Raw genomic sequence first — 23,275 nt, forward strand, 5'->3', positions numbered from 1 at the left:
TGTAGAAGAGACATGAAGAAGAGGGGACACATGTTGATGTAGAGGAGACATGAAGAAGAGGGGACACATGTTGATGTAGAGGAGACATGAAGAAGAGGGGACACATGTTGATGTAGAAGAGACATGAAGAAGAGGGGACACATGTTGATGTTGAAGAGACATGAAGAAGAGGGGACACATGTTGATGTAGAAGAGACATGAAGAAGAGGGGACACATGTTGATGTAGAAGAGACATGAAGAAGAGGGGACACAAGTTGATGTAGAAGAGACATGAAGAAGACGGAACACATGTTGATGTAGAAGAGACATGAAGAAGAGGGGACACATGTTGATGTAGAAGAGACATGAAGAAGAGGGGACACATGTTGATGTAGAAGAGACATGGAGAAGAGGGGGACACATGTTGATGTAGAAGAGACATGAAGAAGAGGGGACACATGTTGATGTAGAAGAGACATGAAGAAGAGGGGACACATGTTGATGTAGAAGAGACATGAGGAAGAGGGGACACATGTTGATGTAGAAGAGACATGAAGAAGAGGGGACACATGTTGATGTAGAAGAGACATGAAGAAGAGGGGACCCATGTTGATGTAGAAGAGACATGAAGAAGAGGGGAGACATGTTGATGTAGAAGAGACATGGAGAAGAGGGGACACATGTTGATGTAGAAGAGACATGAAGAAGTGGATTTTGCATAATAGGTGACCTTTAAGGCACGTATTGAAGAATATACTTTTTAATTTTTCAAGTATTTTATTTTCAGCAAACAATCTGAAAACTTCTTCCACCCCTTCCTGTGAGCATTTACACGTTTCGTACATCCTGAATCTGCTAGTTAATGTAATGTAATGTAAATACCTGCTTATTATAAATAAGGAAATCATCTACGACCACACAACTCACCTCCCGGTAGCAGTTTTGTCGTCGTCCTCCTCTTCGTTGTCCGATGCGAGGAAGGGAACGGTGGCCAGGTCTTCATCCTCCGCTCTGATGCGTCCCACGATGCCGAGGCTGTGGATCTTACAGTCGATCCCCGAGCTGCGGCACTGCTTGATGGCGACCTCGATGTATCTGTGATACTGTGGGAAACAGGTCATTTGGGTTATATCTACAACCATTTTTTAACCCATGTGCCCAACTTTTAAAGTGAGGCAGGAGAGTTAAGATAATTTAAAGTAATAAATTAAAGTCAATTAAAAGCCAACTGACCTCAGTGCAGTCACTCAGGACCAGGATGGTGGTGTCTGTGGGATTGATGTTAATCGTCTTCAGCTCAATTAGATTGTTCAAAGAGCTTCCACCTGTAATTCAAGAAGAAAAAACACATTGCTTTTGCTGTTAAAAAAAAGTTAAAATGTCAACAACAACATGTCAACAACAAACATCTAAACTAAGGTACAAGTGTGTGTAAACTGTTCAAATGTTACGTGCCTGACACCACCACTAGTGAGGGCATGTAGCTGCTGTCTGCTGGATCCACCACCATCTTCAGCCTGTGCACCAGAACATCTGGAAACAGCTCCATACGGATCCAGTGCTGTAGAGCAAAACATAAAGAAGTCCATTATACTCCAATAAAGATGAAATAGACTGTAATGCATCTTTATCTGTGTGACCGGCATACTTATTCCTACTCTCCTTCACCCCTTTTTTAATCCCTGAAGGGCTAATGTATCCTTACAGGAAGCTTAGGATGAGGCTCGTTTTAAAAAATAAGTAACTATTTTAACAGGTAACTCAGTATTAGCCATGTTTTTAAATATAAAAGCACTAGAAACTTACAGGACGCTAAGAGGGATGCATGCTTGCAGAAATAAAAGCCCTATAGAATCCTTACAGGAAGCTCAATAAGATGCATGTTATTTAAAATAGAAGCCCCATAAAGCAACTATACGGCTACCAGAGTTCCCGATTTGTTTGCCGGTCAACGTGTCCGTTAAAGTTGAAATCTTCCGGTCAAAATGAGAAAAGTGCCGGTCAAAGGTCTTCTTTGTTATTTATTGAGCTTTAAAACAAATTGATATGACTCGATATTAAACAAACTAATTATAGCAGATTAACTACATTATTCAAAAGTGTTCAGTAACTTATAATAACACGGGAATAATAAACGGAGCGCGCTCTCCCTCTCCTGACAGCCCGTCAGTATCATGCAGCTCGCAGATCAGTAATGAGTGACCCGACAGTAAAACTAAACATATCTATAACTAGTTTAGGTAGTTTGAGAGGTCATTAAAATAGCTACGTGTGATATTCTAACCTGAAGTGTGTGTTTTGTCCGCTCACCGCTGCATGTGATTATGCAGAGCTGTGTGTCGACTCGTCAGCAGCAGCTGATCTCTCTCTCCCGTCAGATTAGACTTCACTCGCGTTTATGTCCATATCGATCAGATCCAGCTAGTTCTAGCTAATGATATGACTACCTGCTTATCAAGACACCTAAATAATAAGCGTCGCTATGCAACCGGGTGAGGCCGCAAAGTATAGCGCAGCATTATGCATTTGTTTACATGCCCACCGGAACCCCGAGGCATTACCAACAGATCAACGCACAATCAACCCACACAGGACATCTCTTTCTCCACATGAAGTGTTAGACATTAGAATTGACTCTTCTTGTCTGTCACATAAGTGGCGTAACTGATGCGGTATTGCGCTAAAGGGAAATTAGTTTGACCGGACATTTTGACCGGAGAGATTTAGATTTGCCGGTCTTCAGCATATTTTACCGGTCATAGTCCTGTAATTACGGGAACGGGAACTCTGCTATCAATACCTCCTTATCGCTGGTATTATTACACAGTCACAATATCTCAGTAGGGAATGTTCTGGTTTCTAGAGTAAGCATTAAATGTCGTGCCTTTCCCTGCGATCCGGAGGACTGCCAGCACTGATCGGTGCTGTCGATGAGACGCGAGACCTGGTTCACGGAGGACGAGACGTTCAGGCTCTTCACAGCTCGCGACCAATCGTCGATCAGCATCCCGCGCTGGCTGTTGTGATGCTTCTTCAGCTGCTTCCCTGAGCGGCCGCAGAAACCTGGAGACTGGCCTGATGATGTTGGAGGAAACATAGCTTAGAAACAGTACAAACAGTGACAGGGTACACTACAACGTAAACATACCAAAACACAAAAACTGACGTAAAACATTCAGGTATCAGATGCTCAAAAGAATCAAGGAAGTATTGGCACTCAGCAACAACATTGATTAACCCAGATTTGTAATGGTCATTGGGACCATGAGGATTATTCTCTCCGGTATGATTTTATGCTTTTGCAGTGAAAATGGACACATGGGGTTTTCTGTGTGACTTACCTGGCTCGTTGATTCTGCCGAAGGAATGCCTGGTGTTGTGTTTGCGGGTCTTAAAGCAGTTTTCACAGAAGTCGAAGTCGTCGCAGTTCCTGCATTTGAACCTGGGGCCGTTTATAGGAAACATCTGGCAGCCGTCACACCTGCAGACAAAACAAGCTTCGATTAAAGAACATATTGAGATGTAGAGTACAGTACATTTCCGAAGGGGCTGGTCTGGGGGTATATGAGACCAGAATTTGTCATAATGACAAGTTAAAAGGTAGCCTACACCGGCAGCCTCTGGAAACTTCAAACTAAATTGTATTGCATTAGTTATAAGTAATATCAAAACTTCATTTAAATAATGTTTGTTTATAAAATGACTAAAGAAGCCACAAATGACTTACCTAAATTGACCTAACACTTAATCTTTACAGGAAGCATAGGATGAGGCATGTTTTTCAAAATAAAAACTTCGGAAAGTAACTTTATTCTGAACTGAAACTCAGGATTATTTACGAATCCCAAAATAAAAGTACGTCTGACCTTACAGGAAGAGGCATTTTTTTTAAATTCAATAAAAGCACCATCAAGTATCCTTAAAGGAAGCTCCAGATGAGGCTTGTTTTTCAAAATAAAAGCCTCAAAGTAACTTAACTCCTGAGTCAAAATTCAGTATATTTGTCCAGTCCGGCTTAATACAGTATGAAACAGGTCTTTAAACCACTTTACATTTTTGGGATACCTAGTTCATTTGGCAGAGAGAAGGATGATATAAGTCCAAACCTGACTCCAGGGTGAACACTGGGCACCAGCTCCATCTCAGCCAGCAGGCCGGTCCAGTGGGACTGCTGAGGGAAGTCCACGATCACATCCTTCCCATTGGCACTGAACGCTGAAACAAACCAACTAGCTCTGTCAGCGCAGAAACAATGGATTCTGTCTCTTCAATATGTGCTTGTTCAGATTATGAACAGAAGACACAAAGAGCTGCTGACCTTTCACAACCCCAACACTCCTGTGAGTGACGGAGCCCCACTTGTACTTGGGTGTGGTGACGGTGGGCTTCACCCTCACTTTGTCACCTATCTTTATGTGGGAGGGAGAACTTTGTGGTGGGAATCCTGGAAATAAAGCAAATAATGTCCGAAAACATGTTAATGTGGGAAGAAAAAACATTCTGAACTTCTTTTGCCATTCTTTTAGAACTTATCTGAAAATAAATAAACGTAGTCACTGACATTTTGCCATATATGCGCTTGTTGGCTTCGCTTTTTGTTCAAGCCTTTCAAAATAAATGCCTCAGAAAATAATTATTTCCTAATCTAATCAGCATTAGAAATATATTTCAAAATAAAATCCCAGAAAGTAACTCTTATCATACAGAAAGCTCAGTAAGATGCATGTTTTTCAAAACAAAAGCTTCATATAGTAGCTGTATCATTACAGGAAGCTCAGTAAGATGCATGTTTTTCAAAACAAAAGCTTTATATAGTAGCTGTATCATTACAGGAAGCTCAGTAAGATGCATGTTTTTCAAAACAAAAGCTTCATATAGTAGCTGTATCATTACAGGAAGCTCAGTAAGATGCATGTTTTTCAAAACAAAAGCTTCATATAGTAGCTGTATCATTACAGGAAGCTCAGTAAGATGCATGTTTTTCAAAACAAAAGCTTCATATAGTAGCTGTATCATTACAGGAAGCTCAGTAAGATGCATGTTTTTCAAAATAAAAGCTTCATATAGTAGCTGTATCATTACAGGAAGCTCAGTAAGATGCATGTTTTTCAAAACAAAAGCTTCATATAGTAGCTGTATCATTACAGGAAGCTCAGTAAGATGCATGTTTTTCAAAACAAAAGCTTCATATAGTAGCTGTATCATTACAGAAAGCTCAGTAAGATGCATGTTTTTCAAAACAAAAGCTTCATATAGTAGCTGTATCATTACAGGAAGCTCAGTAAGATGCATGTTTTTCAAAACAAAAGCTTTATATAGTAGCTGTATCATTACAGAAAGCTCAGTAAGATGCATGTTTTTCAAAACAAAAGCTTCATATAGTAGCTGTATCATTACAGGAAGCTCAGTAAGATGCATGTTTTTCAAAACAAAAGCTTCATATAGTAGCTGTATCATTACAGGAAGCTCAGTAAGATGCATGTTTTTCAAAACAAAAGCTTCATATAGTAGCTGTATCATTACAGGAAGCTCAGTAAGATGCATGTTTTTCAAAACAAAAGCTTCATATAGTAGCTGTATCATTACAGGAAGCTCAGTAAGATGCATGTTTTTCAAAACAAAAGCTTCATATAGTAGCTGTATCATTACAGGAAGCTCAGTAAGATGCATGTTTTTCAAAACAAAAGCTTCATATAGTAGCTGTATCATTACAGGAAGCTCAGTAAGATGCATGTTTTTCAAAATAAAAGCTTCATATAGTAGCTGTATCATTACAGGAAGCTCAGTAAGATGCATGTTTTTCAAAACAAAAGCTTCATATAGTAGCTGTATCATTACAGGAAGCTCAGTAAGATGCATGTTTTTCAAAACAAAAGCTTCATATAGTAGCTGTATCTTTACAGGAAGCTCGGTAAGATGCATGTTTTTCAAAATAAAAGCCCATAAGAGCTACACAATATTTACAGGACGCTCTAGAGGAGGCTTGTTTAAAAAAAAAAAAAGCCCCAGAAAGTGACAATGTTTCTACAGAAAGCTCTGGTTTATGCTTTCTTTTCAAACTAATATAATCCCCAAAGAGCAACAATAAGGCTACACAGCTACTCTTGGTAGGGGAAGTTATGGTTAGAGTATGTGATCTATCTCGTGCCTTTCCTCCTCTAAGATTTGAATCCTGTACCTGAGGATACGTAAATGACATCAGGTTCAAATGTTCTCACCCAGCAGCTCGATGTGGATGTATCTGACCCAGTACGTTCCTCCTTTCTGTTGCCAGTCACACTGCACGTTCAAATCATGAAGCCCGTCTCTGTCCAGCTTGATCACTTTCCCCACGTCTCCATCGTACACTTCCTCGTACGTTCTGCAGCACTTCACCATCATCCCCACCTGCAGAGGAGGAGCTCATCTGTCAGACTCAATCACTTTTCATGTGTTGCTTTTAAAAATGTTCGAATAAGCTGCCACTCTTACCTGAATATTCTCTCTCACGTACACGGCGTAGTCATCGTTGCTTTGGAAATCTGATCGCTTCTTGAACGTCTGGCTCTCAGTCACCAGTGCACCTGGAGGCTGAAGGTACACAAAGGGAAGTTTACTTATTGGTATATTTAATAATTGATTTGACCTTATTTTTACAATAGTTTCTACATGTAAAACAATGCATGCAAAATAAAATCGCTAACAACAAAAACAACAATGCTAGCTAATAAAAATAGGCGCTTTCACACCGGAGTACTTTTCCCGTTTAATTCCGATAGTTCCTGGGATTTTGCGTTCACACCAAAAAGAGAACTTAGTTCATGAGAACTTTTAAACCATTTTTATTCCCTGTTAGAGAGGTGGTACTTTCCTGGGGAGAAAAAAGTACCAAGTTCTGATTGGCTGGGCGAATTGAAAACCTTGCCCAATAAAACTCTGAAAAGTTTTTTGAAGCCGCCATTGTATTGGCTGGCATTAGCATTATTAGCATTAGCATTAGCCCCGCGCACCAACGGAGAGAGAATAACTTATGGCAACAAAAAAAAAAACATGGGAGCGGTGGAGATGAGGAGGTATCGGCGTTCTGGCGATTTACTCGGAAGGCTTCAGTAGAAGCTGCTGGGACTCCCAGCATCTTCTACTGAAGCCTTCCGAGTAAATCCTCAACTCCGGGGACTTCGGGTGGCAGTATACGCCGTGAAGTTGTTTGCGGCCTGCCAGTAAACCCAAAGAAGAAGAAGAAGTGACGTCAGCGGCTTCATTTGCCTAATCTTCCCTCAGGGATTCATTCCGGTGTGAACGCGATCTGCTCTTTAGTTCCATGGGGGTACTAAGTGCTGGGACCTAAGTACGGCAAAGTACTTGGTGTGAAAGCGGCTAATGCTATAGAGTATATTATGAAAAAATGAATAAAGCAAGGTATAAAACATTAATCATCAATAAAGCATTTTAGATACAACACATGCAGCTCAAAGTGCTTTACAAAATGACACATTGCAAGTTAAAAACAAACAAGAAATCCCCCTCAGATTATTTGTTAAGAACTTTAAAAAGGTACATGCAGCAAAATACAACATTTTATCAGGTTAATAGACACAAGGAGGTAAAATGTATGATCATACAAATAAAATAAATAATGGTATCTCTCTGACAGATAAGACACAAGACAACTGAATCGATGCAACAATATAAAATATAAAACCCCATAAAACAAAGTGAACATATAGGTACAACTGAAATACAAATGATCACGATGAAGTATTAAATCAGTCCATTATTGAGGGAGTTATGGCAGAAATAAAGGAAAAGTAAATACCACAGTGAAGACGGGCTCGGGCTCCTCCAGCTCCTCCAGCACCTCCTCGTCAGAGAACTCGTCCGACACGGTTTCTGCGTCCGACAGCTCCGCCTGGGGCACCTCAGGGTGGTCCAGCAGCCAGCCCACCAGAGCCTCCACACCTGAGGACAACACCTTATTACTCTCCACAGGTACAGCCCAAACATCAGAACACATGTTTTATTTTATAAATAATGCTTTATATGTCTAAAAATGTGGTTAAATGAATGTAATTGATGGTGTTTAAATGCAGTTACAATTTTGTTTAGGAGGACTTAACGCCATTAAATATGGAATTAAGTAGAATACTTGGTTAGATAAAAACATGTTGTGAATTTGGAAAATGATAACATGAATAGTTTTTCAATGTTGACTTTGGTATTAAATAAATAGACATGCAAAATCTGTGTTGTTGTTGTTGAAATGTCACCGTTATAAATGAAGCTTAAAACTTTCGAATTGAAATATATGCCACAAGTTTTTAGCAGATTATTTTAGCTATCATAGCTTTGATGTGTTGCTCACTAGCTTCTCATTAACTCATGTGTAGTGTAGCTGTGGGCATATACCAGCTTTAAAAACAAGAAATAGAAGAAAGCTGTGCAGCACATGAATGTGGATTGAGAAAATGAATGTCAACATTATGAATGAAGCTTACTCATACTTTGTGTAGTGTATGAAATGTTACCTGGGACGCCAGAGGCACTTCCTGTAGTTCCCGACAGAGACTTTAAGGCATACTCGATGTTTTTGCGTGCAAAGCCCATCTCCATGAGCTGGAGGACTATCGGTAAGGGAGGCACGGGCGAGGTCTTCTGCTTCTTCTGTTTGGGGGGGCGGATGTGTTGCACGGTGACCGGCGTGGTGGCCTCGCTGGAGCTGCTCTCCTCAAACAGGGGGGAGGAGGGGTGAGCCGACTCCACCGCCAGGTACTGACACACCGCCAGAGCTGCAGCCTGCAGAGAGACACAGGTGGAACACAGGTCAAATTCAGTGGCAAGAAAAGTCATGTGAACCCTTTGGAATTTCCTGGTTTTATTCATGAATTGGTTATTAAATATGATCAGATATTCATCTAAGTCACATTATAGACAAACCTAATGTGCTTAAGCTAATAACATTACATCACATTACATGTTACTTGTTAGACGCTTTTATCCAAAGCGACTTACATACTCAATACTGTGGACAATCCCCACAGGAGCAATTTGGGGTGAAGTGTCTCAGGGACACAACGACATGCTGACTGCAGTGGGGTTTGAACCTGATCCGAACACCAACGCACTACTCCACTACGCCACACGCCTCCCATAACCCACAAACAATTATAAACAACGCCACTGGACCAAATGTTGTCGCAAAATTGGCTTTAATAATTATTTCTCACAGGCAGTAGTACCGTTATAAAATTGTAACCGCACAGTGGCTGCCAGCATGGATAACAAGGTAGGCAACACTTGTCATGTATTAAATGAACAACCCGTATGGAAGCTGATGCCATATGTTTTCTCATGAAAAACTGTGATGGGAAAGTAGTAACAAATGGGGAAAGGACACACTCAACGGTCTTTGATTCATGGTTTCTAAAACGGCAGAGTAGTGTCGACGCTAAGCTAAAGTTATGGGTCTTGTATTAAAGTGGAGGCAACCTGACTCACCTCCATCTCTTGCCTGTCGAAGATGGCTTTGATGGGGGAGGGCTGAGTGGCAGCGGACAGCAGCTGCTGCAGGAGGATCATGGGAGGCAGCGGCCCCTCTGGGGACAGATCCCCCACATCAGGGGACAACACCACGGGGTCCTCTGCAGACAGGAAAACACAGAGGTATCGTTAGAAACTAAAAACCCCAACAGAACACAGTACACTCAAATATGGTCACAGGAAAACCTTCAAGGTTTGCAAGCTAAGCAGATGTGTTAATCAAACAGGAGAGGCAGTAAACTTTCTTAAGCAAAATACTATCATATTTTTAAGCGATACTTCAATAAAGGGTTTTATATTATATTCCTTGTTCTTATATTTTTGAGTGCCTTGGATGGGGATAACCAGTTTCTCTTTATACTACACTGAGCTCAACATTGGGGGAACAACAATATCAATAGAAACACAATCAAGGCACTTTAAGAACAAGTAACAACAAGGATGTACGTATTAAATAGCTGTATGTATTTTTAGGAGTGAAAGTGATATTTAGCCACTTAAATAACGTGTTTTTAAAAATATTTATTTCCTTATAATGTGACTGAGCTGTCTTCCTGTTGGGCCAAATAATAATTTCTTATAACATACTGCATATTTGCAAGTTTCAAACACAATTTCCAATTACTGAAACACTTTCTTAGTAATGGCAGAGAATCTAAAACACCTAAGATGCTTGCAGTTTAATGCAGTCGAAGTTCTGTGACCTACAAATGAAATAAAAGTATTTCCACAGAGCTAAACTGGACTAAACAGTAGGGCTGTGCAATTAATCGTATTTTAATCTCGATTGCGATTTTGTCTTGCAACGATTACGAAAACAACGTAATGGAAATAAAACGATTATTATTTTTTTAATTTTATTTCTTATTATAAATGTTTTAATTGTTATTGTGTTTTCAGTTGAATTATACTTAAGGTTCAGGGTAATCAACTGTTAAAAACATACTGTTCAAATATTTTTTTTTCAATAAATGGATGTTTTCAAAGTAAATAGATAATCGATTTTTTAATAATCGTGATATCAATTATTGACCAAAATAATCATGATATCAATTATTGACCAAAATAATCATGATATCAATTATTGACCAAAATAATCATGATATCAATTATTGACCAAAATAATCATATCAATTATTGACCAAAATAATCATGATATCAATTATTGACCAAAATAATCATGATATCAATTATTGACCAAAATAATCATGATATCAATTATTGACCAAAATAATCATGATATCAATTATTGACCAAAATAATCATGATATCAATTATTGACCAAAAATAATCGTGATATCAATTATTGACCAAAATAATCATGATATCAATTATTGACCAAAATAATCATGATATCAATTATTGACCAAAATAATCGTGATATCAATTATTGACCAAAATAATCATGATATCAATTATTGACCAAAATAATCATGATATCAATTATTGACCAAAATAATCGTGATATCAATTATTGACCAAAATAATCGTGATATCAATTATTGACCAAAATAATCATGATATCAATTATTGACCAAAATAATCATGATATCAATTATTGACCAAAATAATCATGATATCAATTATTGACCAAAATAATCGTGATATCAATTATTGACCAAAATAATCGTGATTATGATTTTTGCCATAATCGAGCAGCCCTACTGAACAGCATCAGTTTTCCATACGGACTGTTTCTCTCACCGCTGGGGTTCGGTCCGATGTCCAGCACGGCGGGCTGCGAGAGGATCTGTCGGAGTTTGTCCTGATGAGAGAGCAGCGCCCGGCCGGCCTTCAGGATGTAGAGCCTCAGCTGCTGGCAGCGCAGCAGGTGGACGTCCACCTGGTCGGCTGGAACACAACAAGTGTAGGATAAATACACTGGAGTACACATTTAACACCAAATCAAAGCAAGAACAAACTGTCATGCATATTGCCAGGGAATTAGACCAGGCACATGATTAGTAATTTATCCAATTGTGATTAATCGAGATCGGCAATGGTCCTTTTGTGCATGTTTTGGATTTCTGAATTAAATAATAAAGTAAATTGTCATTATAATTTGATTGTTAATGGGTGAATAAACACATTACTACGTTTCTAAAACCCTAAAAAAACAAAAACATTCTTAGTGTAGTTTCGAATTTAAGCTAATTTTCAATAATCATCTTCTGGTGATTTTACAGCTTTAAAATAATAAAACACAAGCAATACATTTAAAGCTAGGTGAATACACATTTATTTATTGGATTGTGAATATTTAAATTAATATTTTAAACATTGAAAAATCTATTAAATACACCATATCTCCTTAATTCAAACTCCCCTCTAAAAAGTTAAAGAGTTAATTATTTAATATATATATATTTATGAGTCACATGTGGGATCATAAGGTAGACCCTCCAGAAAAACGCGATTCTGCGATCGCAGAATTTACCGCACAATCAGCAAAATGGCGCAGATTTTTTAAAAGGCCGCATATTTATCAAAAGGCCGCATATTTATCAAAAGGCCGCATAATCCCCGCATTTTTGCAGTTAACTCGTCTTGACGTGAAGTAGTGATGATGCAACGTCATCAGCTCGCGCATCACAGAAGGTAAACAACAGCGTAGAGTGAACGTGTGGAGCTCACACGAGAGAGAAAACACCAAGATGAAAAAATCTAATCCATCTCATTTATCGACGAACATTTCTGCTAAAGACCGGGCAGAGCAGTTCCCCGATGTCTTGCACGAAAGTGGGGGGAAACTATTCTGCACCCCGTGCAACTGTGTGTTGGAGCATAAGAGAACATCGACGGTGACGACCCACTTTGATTCATTCAAACATTCGAAAATGCTTTCTGCTGCTGCGGACAAGAACGCCAAACAACTCACGTTCACCGAGGCATCGACCTCCAAAACCCTTTCGAGGGCTACAAGAAACGAGGTGAGAAGCCTACAAGATTGAAGCTGGTCAGATAACGAACAGGTAAATGAAAACAGAATGAGGCGGAGAAGTGTGTGTGTGTGTGTGTGTGTGTGTGTGTGTGTGTGTGTGTGTGTGTGTGTGTGTGTGTGTGTGTGAGAGAGAGAGTGATTAAAATAGCCCAATTGCTTTTACAATAAATAAACATTGGATGTGTTTAATTGAATAGTAAAAGGGTTTAACGTTAGTGGCAGGTTGTGTGTGAGAGAGAATAAATAAGACAGCCCATATTAAAAAAAATATTTAGCATATTTCCGCAATTTCACCGCATAAAATCACATAAAAACCCTGCATGTTTAATCGCATAATCAACGATTTTTGCCCACGTTTTTCTGGAGGGTCTAATAAGGTGTCTCTGAGGTTTCTGTACCTGTGAGGCCGCGGCTCAGCGACTTCTTCATGCGTTGTTTCTCCAGCTTGCTTCCTGCCAGGCTGACCAGCTGAGCCCAGACTGCCAGCATGGGTTCCGTGAAGGGCAGGTTCTGCACACTGAAGCAGACTGGAGGCAGCTGAGGAAACACCACAACATTAAATCAGTTAATTATTGGTCTATTTAAAAGGTCCCCTATTATACTGTTTTTCATCAATATATTACAGGTCTCAGATATATACAAAACATGTCTCAGAAGTGTTTGGCTCCAAACACCAACCAGATCATTGCAGCATTACCCATAATCCCCTCTGTTTCAGCCCTGTTTCCAAAGTGCTGATTCTCTGTCTGTTACTTTAGATGAAAATAAGGAGCCCCTCCCCACGCCCCTCTGAGAGATATTTGGTTACAAAGAACTCAATGATGCTCTAGGAGGAGATTCGGGTGATAAGGTGGGGGGGGGGGTTACCTTGGTTGCTGATTGGCTAATGGTTACACAAGCCAAAAACATCGTTATGACATCATAAAGTGGCCAAAATCTGATCAGCTCATTTTCAGACAGGTTTTTATAGAAATGGATCAGGACAAAAAGAGAGAGAATGTGACACATGTTGATGAAGAAGAGACATGGAGAAGAGGGGACACATGTTGATGTAGAAGAGACATGGAGAAGAGGGGACACATGTTGATGAAGAAGAGACATGAACAAGAGGGGACACATGTTGATGTAGAAGAGACATGAAGAAGAGGGGACACATGTTGATGTAGAAGAGACATGGAGAAGAGGGGACACATGTTGATGTAGAAGAGACATGAAGAAGAGGGGACACATGTTGATGTAGAAGAGACATGGAGAAGAGGGGACACATGTTGATGAAGAAGAGACATGAACAAGAGGGGACACATGTTGATGTAGAAGAGACATGGAGAAGAGGGGACACATGTTGATGTAGAAGAGACATGAAGAAGAGGGGACACATGTTGATGTAGAAGAGACATGGAGAAGAGGGGACACATGTTGATGTAGAAGAGACATGAAGAAGAGGGGACACATGTTGATGTAGAAGAGACATGAAGAAGAGGGGACACATGTTGATGAAGAAGAGACATGAAGAAGAGGGGACACATGTTGATGTAGAAGAGACATGGAGAAGAGGGGACACATGTTGATGTAGAAGAGACATGAAGAAGAGGGGACACATGTTGATGAAGAAGAGACATGAAGAAGAGGGGACACATGTTGATGTAGAAGAGACATGAAGAAGAGGGGACACATGTTGATGTAGAAGAGACATGAAGAAGAGGGGACACATGTTGATGTAGAAGAGACATGGAGAAGAGGGGACACATGTTGATGTAGAAGAGACATGAAGAAGAGAGGACACATGTTGATGAAGAAGAGACATGAAGAAGATGGGACACATGTTGATGTAGAAGAGACATGAAGAAGAGGGGACACATGTTGATGTAGAAGAGACATGAAGAAGAGGGGACACATGTTGATGTAGAAGAGACATGAAGAAGAGGGGAGACATGTTGATGTAGAAGAGACATGAAGAAGAGGGGACACATGTTGATGTAGAAGAGACATGAAGAAGAGGGGACACATGTTGATGTAGAAGAGACATGAAGAAGAGGGGACACATGTTGATGTAGAAGAGACATGGAGAAGAGGGGACACATGTTGATGTAGAAGAGACATGGAGAAGAGGGGACACATGTTGATGAAGAAGAGACATGAAGAAGAGGGGACACATGTTGATGTAGAAGAGACATGAAGAAGAGGGGACACATGTTGATGTAGAAGAGACATGAAGAAGAGGGGACACATGTTGATGTAGAAGAGACATGAAGAAGAGGGGACACATGTTGATGAAGAAGAGACATGAAGAAGAGGGGACACATGTTGATGTAGAAGAGACATGAAGAAGAGGGGACACATGTTGATGTAGAAGAGACATGAAGAAGAGGGGACACATGTTGATGTAGAAGAGACATGGAGAAGAGGGGACACATGTTGATGTAGAAGAGACATGAAGAAGAGAGGACACATGTTGATGAAGAAGAGACATGAAGAAGATGGGACACATGTTGATGTAGAAGAGACATGAAGAAGAGGGGACACATGTTGATGTAGAAGAGACATGAAGAAGAGGGGACACATGTTGATGTAGAAGAGACATGAAGAAGAGGGGAGACATGTTGATGTAGAAGAGACATGAAGAAGAGGGGACACATGTTGATGTAGAAGAGACATGAAGAAGAGGGGACACATGTTGATGTAGAAGAGACATGAAGAAGAGGGGACACATGTTGATGTAGAAGAGACATGGAGAAGAGGGGACACATGTTGATGTAGAAGAGACATGGAGAAGAGGGGACACATGTTGATGTAGAAGAGACATGGAGAAGTGGATTTTGCATAATAGGTGACCTTTAACTCATAGTATAAGTAGAGCAGGAAGTCACTGCCGTACCGGTTTGAGATGGCTGAGCAGGCACACCCTGCAGGTCCTCATCTCGTAAAACTGGACGGTGATGCGTCCTTTTGGGGTGATGCGAGTGACCGTTCCCTCTCCGTACTCCTCGTGGACCACCTGTCCTCCGAGCCGGAGGCGCCCGTCGATCCCTCCGATGACCGCCATCACCGCCATCAGACAGCCGACACGAGGACCGTCAGGATCAGGGAAGAACTCCTCCAGGAAACACTGGAACAGGGAGGATGTTAACTTTCACTGATTTGAACAACAATTCTAACACACAATTATTAGAGAGGTGCAGTGATGACGTATTTTGTAGTCCGACCCTGAAGGCACCATCTCCCTGGTTCCCTCTACAAAATCTTTATCGTTGATTGATTATTGTCAAATAAACCCTTATGATACTTTCACGTTTAGTTCAGCAGGATAATCTCCACATATTAACAACCCTTTGTGATTTTTCAAAGTAAAATGCTAGCATTAGCCTATAAATGAACTACAGCACTGTCACATGACTTCACGTCACCACCGCTGAGCTAAAGGGGGTGTGATGACGTTTAGTCGTCTCATTTAGACAACACCGTTTTTAAATTCACCAGAAGGGCATTACTGACAACTTGTATCTGTTGGACAAAAATCTCTTTAGCTTGTGTTAACCACAGACCTTATTTCAGGCTAACAACCAGAACACATTAAAAAAACCATTGACTTCCAGATAAGGGAACAAGAAGGGCTAAAATGCTGACTCCTTCCCAGGTTAAGGACACATTCCTGCACCACTCTTTCCATAACACTGCACTTACAGCTTCAGACTGGCAGCCTGCGATGACGTCTCCGATGGAGCTCAGCTGGGCGTTGATGTAATCGTTGATCATGCCGTTCCACTGGCCGAGGTAGTGCAGCGCTCTCAGGACAGAAACGATCTCCTCCGCCAGCGTGCTGCTGTGAGTGGCTGTCAGAGACGCCTGGGGGCGGGACTTCCTCCTTCGCAGGGAACCCTCTGAGGAGAGGAAGCAGCAATATAAAAATCCAAGATAAACAACAGCAGATTTGGGTTAGCAGGTGTCTTTAAGGCCTTACCTCTGAGGAGCGGCAGGTCTGAGGAGCAGGTGCTCAGGAGGCTTCCTAAGAAGTTGAACAGTTTCTCCACCAGGAACTTCATGTCATGGGTTCGCTCCGTCTTGTCCCACGAGGGCAAAACTGCCGCCAGGAGACGAAGCGCCAAGATCTGGACACACAAGACAAGTAGCACCGTCACAAAGGTGGTTTCCATTCTTTAATGTTTGACAAATAATTCAACTAATACTTGTTTCTTGCCTTTACTTCAAGCCTACAGCTGTATCATTTAGTATGGTAAATTACCCGTGTTTATATAGCACTTTTCCAGTCTTTGGGACCCCTTAAAGTCCTTTTACTTATACAATTTGAATGGAAGACATCTATCTACTTCCTGAGTCACAGCTGAAATTATAGGATTTGAATTCAATAATAAAAAAATATTATTCACTATCTTACTAAGCATTACGGTGTTTTAAAATAAATACAATGATGTTAGTTAATATACACGTCCTACTATTTACTAATGTTATGACCAGGTGCTACTTTACTTTTCTACCGTCCTGAATGATGTCTGAGGATCTATCTGGAGAATAACTTGAAGAAAGAAAGGAGTAGCCCATCTGACTCGTGGTAGTGTTCCCACCTGTCTCTGCAGAGTGACGCCGTTGAAGGACTGGTGTCCCTCCACGATGCGGATGAGCAGGCCGATCCATGCAGAGGTGCTGAGCGTGCTGCACATCTGGGGCATCAGAGCGATGCTGCGGATGAAGCCCAGCGTGGACCAGCTGCGGTGCTGCTCCCGGGACACCAGCCTGTGGGAGTGGCATCCTGAGAGAAGAGAGAGATATTACATCTAATTGACCGCGCGACCCAGGTCATTTCTAAAGACAAAAATGCTCTTATAGACAATCCTTGGGAGCGTTTCTGGACACACGTAAAGGCCGACAGAGACTCTATTTGATTTGAATGTTTACCAAGAATTGCACACTTTTAATTTTCCATTGCTGATATACCTAATTTTCTATTTTGTGATTATTATTTTACTTTTTCCATGCCATGGCTTTTAATGTCAATGTCAGGACCACGGGGGAGAGGGATTTGTTTATGCAGTGTACCGCCAATGTTTCTTTGCTCTGAATGGAAAATTCAGAACAAAATTACAAAAATAAAAATGCTGTTTATGAACATGGCGGTTCAGCTACCTGACTTGTCGTTGGCTCCGCTCTCCACCAGCATACGGAGCAGCCCACAGAGGGTCCGCGTGGCGTCGTTCTGCAGAACCTCGGCATGGATCCCAGCCGTCAGAGAGAGGGTCTTCAGCAGGTTCACCGTGCTGTTCAGCATCATGGCCGTCGGGTGGCTGCTCTTCTCCATCAACTCCACTTCTGTAGAGAAAAATGTCGTTGTTAAAACTAGAGATGCCCCGATTACAAATGACATAGCCCTTTAACAATACTGATGTTTTTCTGTTATTAATTTCCGTTCTGTGGGAAAAAAAATACACCTTATTATAAAATATATGAAGTATTCAGGTAGGGCTGTCAAGTTAACGCGTTAATAACATTTTAACGCCATTAATCATTTTAACGTGCGATTAACGCATGTGTATTTGTCCTCAGCCCGCCCCGTAGTTTCAGAGCCCATAGGCTTGACGTTGTTGTTGTTGTTGTTAGTTGGATGGTGGGAGATTCTAGCGAGAGATATGGATACAAAAAAGGGCGTTTTAAACAGCAAGCCAAGCACACAGCTGATGCCGACAGCCCCGCTCCTGCGGCAGACCACGCTTGAAAGTTTGCCGGGAGACGCCTGGACAACAACAGCGATAGCTAGAAGGGGGGCTACAGCTTAACATTGTGGAGGACGAGGGGCTGCGTTAGATCATTCGGATCGCATCCAACGTGTCGACTGCACATCACAGCGCATTATTTTGACCCCTGTGGGAACTTCAGTCTCATGCTTTGACTGCTATGAAGACAGAGGAGCGCTTATATGGCTTGAGCAACTGGCTCAGTGCAAAGAAGTACACAGGGTTGGGAGAGAGTGAGTGAGTGAGTGACTGAGTGACTGAGTGAGTGACTGAGTGACTGAGTGACTGAGTGAGTGAGTGAGTGACTGAGTGAGTGAGTGAGTGAGTGAGTGAGTGAGTGAGTGAGTGAGTGAGTGAGTGAGTGAGTGAGTGAGTGAGTGAGTGAGTGAGTGAGTGAGTGAGTGAGTGAGTGAGTGAGTGAGAGAGAGAGAGAGAGTGAGTGAGTGAGTGAGTGAGTGAGTGAGTGAGTGAGTGAGTGAGTGAGTGAGTGAGTGAGTGAGTGAGTGAGTGAGTGAGTGAGAGAGTGAGTGAGTGAGTGAGAGAGAGAGAGTGAGTGAGTGAGTGAGAGAGAGAGAGAGAGTTGTATTGAAAATATTCAGGAGAATATTTGTCATTGTTCCAATAGTAATAAACAAACATTTGCATAGAGCATATTTGTCCACTCATATGTTGATAAGAGTATTAAAAACTTGAAAAATATTCCTCTAAGGTACATTTAGAACAGGTACAACATGTGTGATTAGTTTGCGATTAATCAGACTAACTTTGAATGAGCACACATCCCTAAATATATCTTTGAGAAAACTCTTTAGCCTGTTAAACAATTATGCTGAGGTTCAGGTTGATATCTGTATTTAGTACCTCTACTGTGACATGTCTCCATGCTTTAATGTTCAAAAAACTCTTTACTTTTCTCATACAGCCTGTGCTGCAGCACCTCTTTTCACCCTCTGTCTGAAACCAGAGCCCAGTCTGCTCTGATTGGTTAGCGTGATGTCACTATGTTCCCTGTTGCCTGTATCTGTGGTGATGACTGAGGGATCATGTGAGCTGACCTGTGTCGTCCTCTGTGTCCGAGTCCTCCGTCGGGGGCTGAGCCGCTGGGGGGGGCTCTGCCAGCTTCAGGTCGTATTTGCCCTCTTTGCCCATCCTGTAGGAGTTGGTGCTGCTCGTGTCCCATTGGACTCGGATCCAGCCGTCCTCTCCGAGCTCCCCAATGACCCGACCCAGACCTGGAGCCGGACCGTCCTGAAAACAGCAGAGGGTTAAACACTGAGTGTTTAAGTCAGTTTACTTCATACAGGGTATATGCAGGAAACCTGAAGTCAAATGTAATTCCTTTTAAGACCTTTTTTAAGACCCTTTCCTACATTTTAAGACCTCATCGCCACTTGGAGTTCTAACCGGTTACCTTGGCGACACACTTTACCTCACATTGACTATATACAGTATTGATTGTCCTTCCTCCTTATCTTCCAACCATTTGGACGCAGACTTGCATTTCCCCATAACGATGTTGTTTAACAACCGGCGTAAACGGACCTTCGCGCTATCAAGCAGTGAGCGTGCGATGTCCTGTTCAGATGACGTCAAACCCAACGGGATGCCATCAATAAACTACACAGAATCACACTACACACCTACGCCATGATTACATTCAGGCGGACTGTAGAATACAACCTCTTTGGACCATTTATATACTTATTGAAAACAAGCTACAAAATGTAATACCTTGGGAAATGCCGTTTAATACTTTTTAATAGCCTTCATTTTTGCTAAATTGATTTATCAACTTTTAATACTTTTTAAGACCCCGCGGACACCCTGATGTAGCTTCAGATACCAAAATGTTCGTATACTGCCCAGCTTTATATAAAATGAATTCAGCTACCTGATCTCCCCATTTCCAGTCCACCCCCCTCATGACCCTGGTGCCAATCTTCATCATGGCAGCCAGCTCAGGGCCCGAGGCAGGGAGGGGGGTCGGGGCCGTCTCCTTCCTGGACTCCTCCAGGACTGTGGCTGATCCTCCGTGAGCACAAACACTCAGATCCTCCTCACTGCTGTCTGTGCTGGGCCCTGCAGACAGGACAACAAGAGGCATCACACACATGCATCGGGTCTACACAAATACATCAGCACGGCTCCTCTCTACTCTGTGGATATATTTCTACCCACCTATGAGCCGGAGTATGCTCTGTGTGAGGGCCAGTAGCCCAGAGTTGAGTAAGAGGCTGAGGCTGTTGGAGCCGTGTTTCAGGGACAGCATGTGGATCATAGCCAGGAGGAAGCGGGCCTGAGGAATGGTGCCGAGACTCGGGCCTGCCGGGTTCTCGTTGGTGATGGTCTGCAGGGGGACAGGCTGCGCTCCTGGGAACAAACACAGGAGAACAACAGGTTAGATAACAGCTCGGAATAATCTGATTATTATACAAGCAGCAGTGTAGCTTTACGAGATGAAAGGCAAGGCTTTACATTTAATTAAATTCAAGCCTTTCCAACTTTATTGTAGTGCAATCACACACACGCAATCATACACACACGCAATCTCTCACACACACACTTTTTTTTACCTGGAAGATGCTGCCACTCACCGAGCTCTCTGAAGCGGCCGCCGGCCTCCAGCAGGACGTTGCGGACGTTGTGGATGGCCCAGGAATACAGCTTTCCGAAGGTGACCTCCAGAAGCATGCGGTTGAAGGGGGGGATCAGATCCACGTCCTTCAGGCAGTCAGACAGCGGCTCTCTGAAGAGGAAAGGGAAACATTAGATGGCTGAATAATTACAATTATCTGTTCTTGGTGTTATTCCGCCTTATCTACGGATTTATATCTGTCAAACGTCCTGTTTTTTTAAACTGTCCAAGACCAGGAATTTGTCAAAAGCAGTATTATTACCCGATGTTGGTCCCCTCTGGTATGACCCTCTGCCAGCCGCAGAACATGGCGTACTGCACAGAGGGCAGCAGGAAGTCTCTGGAGGCTAACTTCAGCATGGTGTCGATGCCCTCCAGCCTCACCTCCGCCCTCTCCAGCTGCAACAAAACAGAGTTAACACATTTCAAGTATATACATCAAACATGTTGTCTACTTTATAACAACCCGTGGTTAACAATCACCTGTTTGAGGAGACACTTCCTCATCTTCTCCACGTCCAGCGGCTCCTCTTTTAGTGCAAACTCCACGATGGTGGCCATGAGGCTGGACTGAGAGAAGATGCCCTGGACGCTGTGCTTCAGCCACCGGTACTTCTGCGCATTGGCCACAGTGGTGAGCAGCGGGTGCCACTTGTCCTGCTGTAAAGTAAAAAATGATACAGGAATATGAACCATGGCTACTGTGACGGCTGCAAAACTAAAATATTCTTGGGCTTGAACCTTCACCCGGGAAGAAATTGTTATATTAGCCGGGTTTACAAAGAGAATGAATGGCTTGTTTCCATCCAGACTCTATTATGTGCTTCTTAGGAAAATGGAGATAAGCAGTAGTAATGATAACACATGATATCTCTGCAAAACAACAGGGCTCAACAAAATGATTAAAAGGTGGAAAAATATATATTTGTGTTAGTTTTTATGTTTCAATGTGAGGAAGGTTACATCAGATGTGTGTTGGGCGATGAGCCATCTCTTAGGCTAAGCCAAAGCTTTAGTGAAAGGAAAATAGATGTTATTCTCATTATCTGACAGGAAATAAACTGGATATGATTCAATACCAGTCTACATCTCCTCGTTTTTAGATCCTGAAGCAAAAATTGACTAAAGAAGTCCGTAGCGAACTTATACATGTTTTAACTTTTAAACTGTTCCAATAAATAACCCTCATTAATGAAAGAACCTTGGTTGTTTTGCTGGTGGGTGACTTCCTGTCGGCAGGCGTGGGGCTGATTTGGACGTTCAGTTCTTCTTCGTTGCTCCCTTCGTTCTCCAGCTTTGGCTCTTCTATGTCAGCAGACTCTGACTTTTTAGACACTGAAAAATAAAAATATATACATTTAGAAGGATTTTTTTTTTTAATACAGCACTTTTCAACAGTACACATTACATGTTCGACTTGTTAGACATTACATTACATGTCACTTGTTAGACGCTTTTATCCAAAGCGACTTACATACTCAATGCTGTGGGCAATCCCCACAGGAGCAATTTGGGGTGAAGTGTCTCAGGGACACAAGGACATGCTGACTGCAGTGGGGTTTGAACCTGTGCTCCCCTGATCCGAACTCCAACGCACTAGTCCACTGCGCCACAGCCTCCCTACACTCCACATACCACTCTTTTGTTGTCTCAGTACTTGTACAATGAAAATCCTCCTACTTTTGAAGATCTATAAATGATATATAAAAACTAAACATCTGGAGATTATCATCAAAATATTACACCATTATTTATTTTTTTATTGTGCTAAGGAACAATATATGGGGTAAAGTAAAGACAACACAAAATAATCAAACTATTGTATATAAAAGTATAAAATAATAAAATGGTTTGATTTTATAAAAATAATATCCATCACTATGGTCTCTTTCTGCAAATAGCCCACCTCTCTTTTTCCTGCGGTCCCGGATGAGTTTCTGGGTGATCCTCCTCCAGCGCGGCTGCGAGCTCAGCAGCTTCAGTTTGGAGACGATGGACAGGTCTTTACTGACGGCCGGACGCAGCTCGTTGAACAGGAAGCGAAGGCGCTCGATGACGGGGGCGCACACCCTCCTTATAGGAGCGACCTTGTTCCTGATGGGTCTGAAATAAAGAAAAAAAACATAAAAACTCAATTTCTCTTTGTGTCTACTGAGAGGTGCAGTGATGACGTATTTTGTATCTCCCAGGTTCCCTCAAAAAAATAGCCAATAGGATTTTTCCATTCAACTTTTTCAGCACTTTATGATTTTGATAAAAAAAAAATATTTATACAAATTTAGAAAAATACAATGTACAATTATTTATAACCAATACAACAAATCACGAAAAATACAAAAATAACATAAAAAAATAATAACAATCAGACAAGAGGACAAAACTAAGTATAAAATAAATAAATAAAGAAACCCTCCGACCCAGCACTTTATGATTTTTGAAGTAAAAATCTAACATTAGGC

The 23,275-nt window shown here is 41.7% G+C and overlaps 1 protein-coding gene across 1 annotated transcript in view; it reads right to left on the reverse strand.

Moving 5' to 3' along the window:
- herc2 (HECT and RLD domain containing E3 ubiquitin protein ligase 2) overlaps nt 1–23,275 on the reverse strand; it is a 101,079-nt gene that overhangs the window by 45,599 nt on the left and 32,205 nt on the right. The window contains 28 exon segments of the mRNA XM_034217170.1: nt 908–1,083; nt 1,214–1,305; nt 1,436–1,541; nt 2,865–3,055; nt 3,322–3,461; nt 4,087–4,195; nt 4,299–4,424; nt 6,199–6,367; nt 6,452–6,550; nt 7,776–7,918; nt 8,485–8,752; nt 9,455–9,597; nt 11,201–11,347; nt 12,836–12,974; nt 15,313–15,543; nt 16,119–16,315; nt 16,396–16,543; nt 17,018–17,202; nt 17,577–17,759; nt 19,237–19,429; nt 20,073–20,260; nt 20,360–20,551; nt 20,776–20,927; nt 21,079–21,215; nt 21,300–21,476; nt 22,018–22,151; nt 22,723–22,885; nt 22,887–22,919. Coding sequence (XP_034073061.1) covers nt 908–1,083; nt 1,214–1,305; nt 1,436–1,541; nt 2,865–3,055; nt 3,322–3,461; nt 4,087–4,195; nt 4,299–4,424; nt 6,199–6,367; nt 6,452–6,550; nt 7,776–7,918; nt 8,485–8,752; nt 9,455–9,597; nt 11,201–11,347; nt 12,836–12,974; nt 15,313–15,543; nt 16,119–16,315; nt 16,396–16,543; nt 17,018–17,202; nt 17,577–17,759; nt 19,237–19,429; nt 20,073–20,260; nt 20,360–20,551; nt 20,776–20,927; nt 21,079–21,215; nt 21,300–21,476; nt 22,018–22,151; nt 22,723–22,885; nt 22,887–22,919 — 4,361 coding nt within the window.

Source organism: Gymnodraco acuticeps, unplaced genomic scaffold (genome assembly GCF_902827175.1).
Source record: "Gymnodraco acuticeps unplaced genomic scaffold, fGymAcu1.1, whole genome shotgun sequence".
NCBI classification, from domain to species: domain Eukaryota; kingdom Metazoa; phylum Chordata; class Actinopteri; order Perciformes; family Bathydraconidae; genus Gymnodraco; species Gymnodraco acuticeps.